The sequence below is a fragment of the Salvelinus fontinalis genome, chromosome 5 (genome assembly GCF_029448725.1).
Source record: "Salvelinus fontinalis isolate EN_2023a chromosome 5, ASM2944872v1, whole genome shotgun sequence".
Lineage (NCBI taxonomy): Eukaryota > Metazoa > Chordata > Actinopteri > Salmoniformes > Salmonidae > Salvelinus > Salvelinus fontinalis.
Window position 1 is genome coordinate 33577406 of NC_074669.1, and position 3318 is coordinate 33580723.

General features: G+C 47.1%; 1 protein-coding gene across 1 annotated transcript in view; it reads left to right on the forward strand.

Moving 5' to 3' along the window:
• LOC129856075 (cytochrome P450 2J2-like) overlaps positions 1 to 3318 on the forward strand; it is a 36645-nt gene that overhangs the window by 13806 nt on the left and 19521 nt on the right. Inside the window, exon 3 of the mRNA XM_055924200.1 lies at positions 2211 to 2330. Coding sequence (XP_055780175.1) covers positions 2211 to 2330 — 120 coding nt within the window. The remainder of the gene's footprint in view (positions 1 to 2210; positions 2331 to 3318) is intronic.

The window sequence follows — 3318 nt, forward strand, 5'->3', positions numbered from 1 at the left end:
CAAGAACATACCCAAAATACATTTTTATGTTCGAAAACTGTCCAGTTGTGCTGACATTTAGATCATGTTTGTTTCAGGGTGCACAAAACATTCCTTTAATGTTTCATGAATGTTGACAGAACAGCCTTTCTGAGTGATTTAAAGACTTACTCACATTGGTTATGGAGACCGAGATCACAAAGTAATCTAGAACAGCTGATGCTCTCATGCATAGTTCAGGGTTGCTTGCCTCGAAGCGAATATGAAAGGCATTTAGCTTGTCTGGTAGGCTCGAGTCACTGGGCAGCTTGCGGCTGGGTTCCCCTTTGTAATCCGTGATAGTTTACAATGCCTGCCACATCCCATGAGCTCCAGAGTAGGATTTGATCTCAGTCCTGTATTGACTCTTTGCCTGTTTGATGTCTGAGGTCGTAGCGGGATTTCTTATCAGTGTCCAGATTAGTGTCCCACTCCTTGAAAGCGGCAGCTCTATCCTTTAGCTCACTGTGGATGTTGCCTGTAATCCATGGCTTCTGGTTGGGATATGTACTTACACTCACAGTGGGGACCACACTGTCGATGCATCTATTATGAATAATAATAATAATACATAGGACTTATACACTGAGTGTATAAAACATTAGGAACTCCTGCTCTTTCCATGACATAGACTAACCAGGTGAATCCAGGTGAAAGCTATGATCCCTTTTTGATGTCACTTGGTAAATCCACTTCAATCAGTGAAGGGGAGGAGACAGGTTAAAGAAGGATTTTTAATCCTGGAGGCAATTGAGACATGGATTGTGTATGTGTTCCATTCAGAGGTTGAATGGGCAAGACAAAAGATTTATGTGCCTTTGAACGGGATATGGTAGTAGGTGCCAGGCGAACCGGTTTGAGTGTGTCAAGAAATGCTGCTGGGTTTTTCACGCTCAACAGTTTCCTGTGTGTGGTCCACCACCCAAAAGACATCCAGCCAACTTGACACAACTGTGTGAAGCATTGAAGTCAACATGGGCCAGCATCCCTGTGGAATGCTTTCAACACCTTCTAGTCCACACCACTGCAAACTGAGGCTGTTCTGGGTGCAAAAGGGGGTGCAATTCAATATTAGGAAGGTGTTCCTAATATTTAGTACACTTTTGTACACTCAGTGTATAGCACTTTTCAAGGACCCAAAGTTAAGGGTTGGCCCTGTCAAAGAGGTTGGGCTTCAGGAGGGGCTGAAAGATGGTGATGGACTCAGAGTCACAGATGGCTGGAGGGAGTTCTAGATGTTAGGAGCAACCCTGGAGAAGCCCTTGCCACCGAAGCTCAGGAGGTTCGACCTGGGGATGACAATGTGGGCTGCTGTGGTGGAACGGAGTGCGAGTGTGGTTTGGTAGGTGAAAAGAAGGTCTGCGAGGTAGAGGAGACAAGGTGGTGAAGGTCTTTGTAGGGCAAAAGGAGGATCTTGTAATCAACGCGTTGGGAGATAGGGAGCCAGTGGAGATCACGGAGGACAGGGGTGATGTGCTGCTAGGACTGAGTGTGGATGAGGAGTCTGACTGCAAAGTTTTTAACTATTTGGAGCTAATGGAGGGAGCTTGAGCTGATGCCACAGAGTAGTGATTTACAGTAGTCAAGACTGGAGGAGATGAATTCATGTATGAGGGTTTCAGCGGCAGGACCTGAGAGGGAGGACCTTACATTGGCAATGTTTCAGATGTGGAAGAATGTGGATGTCTTATGTGGTTTTCAAAGGAGAGGGTGAATTCCAGGATGACACCAAGGTTGCGTGCGTGGAGGGAGGGAGGGAGAGACAGTGGTGTCGTCAATGGTGAGGGTGAGGTTGCCAGCTTTGGTGAGGGTGGGTTTGGTGCCTATGAGGAGGAGTTCTGTTTTATCACTGCTGAGGTTGAGGACGTTTTGTTGCATCCATGTTTTTATTGCAGAGAGAGAGGATTCAACGTGAGTCAGAGGTGGGTTGAAGAGGGATTTGGTGCTGAAGTAGATCTGGGTGTCATCGGCATAGTAGTGGAAGTCAAGGATGAAGTGACGTAGGATCTGACCAATGCGTAGGATGGAGATGAGTCTGAGGTGAGGGACACCCTGTATAACTGCAGCTGAGTCTGAGGTGTGGCCATTGAGGGATATATAGTGGGTCTTGTTCGTGCCCTAAACAACCAGACCATCAAGCCTGGTGAGGAGGATCTGATGGCTCTGTGTCAAAAGTGGCACTTTTGTCACAGGAGAATCAGATTGTTGAGAGCACCGTCATCAGCAGAGGGGAGGAGATCATTGACAACTTTGAAGAGTGCAGTTTCAGTACTGTGGAGGGGGCCAAAACCGGACTGGAGGAGCTCAAACAGGTTGTTGATTAGCAGTTTGTAATTGGGGGGCAACAGTACATTCCAGAGTCTAGGCAAGGGAGGGGAGGTTGGAAATGGAGCGGATGTTATTGAGGGTGGTGGTGTCCAGTCCTGGCGTTTTTGAGATGGGGGGGGGGGGGCAGCTGTTTTGTAGTTGGAGGGGACAATTCCGTGGGTGAGGGAGAGGTTGACGATGTGTGTGATATACGGACAGAGAGCAGGTAGACAGGCTTTGATGAGAACAGTGAGGAGAGGATCCAGGGAGAAAGTTGTAGTCTTGGATGTCGTGATGAGTTTTGAGATGCAGGGAGAGTCAATGGGGGCGAATTCGGAGAGACAGGTTTCAGGGGTGACGGTTGGGAGGTTGACAAGTAAAGGGGAGACTGAGAAAGATTGATCAAACAAATCAAATCAAATTGTATTAGTCAAATGCGCCGAATACAACCTTACAGTGAAATGCTTTCTTACGAGCCCCTAACCAACAATGTAGTGAAAAAAAATAATATGAGTAAGAATAAGAAATAAAAGTAACAAGTAATTAAAGAGCAGCAGTAAAATAACAATAGCCAGACTATACACAGGGGGGTACTGGTACAGAGTCAATGTGCGGGGGCACCGGTTAGTTGAGGTATTCGGTCAGTGATGAGTTTATTTTGGCAATCTTGTCCTTGAAAAACTGAAGGAAGGAGTTGCAGAGTTCAGTGGAGGAAGTAGAAAAGGGATCATCATGGAGCTGAAGTAGTTTTCTGACAGTGGAGAACGGAGTCTGGGAATTCGTATTGGGAAAGGGGGATACCTGGTCAGTTGTACAACTGAATGCATTCAACTGAAATTAGTCTTCCGCATTTAACCCGCATTTATCTGCCTTCCTTTTGCAACTGCTGGACCCCCTCTTCCTGGACCCCATTGTCCTCTTCCTGGACCCCATTGTCCTCTTCCTGGACCCCATTGTCCTCTTCCTGGACCCCAGGAAGAGGAGCGGCTGCAA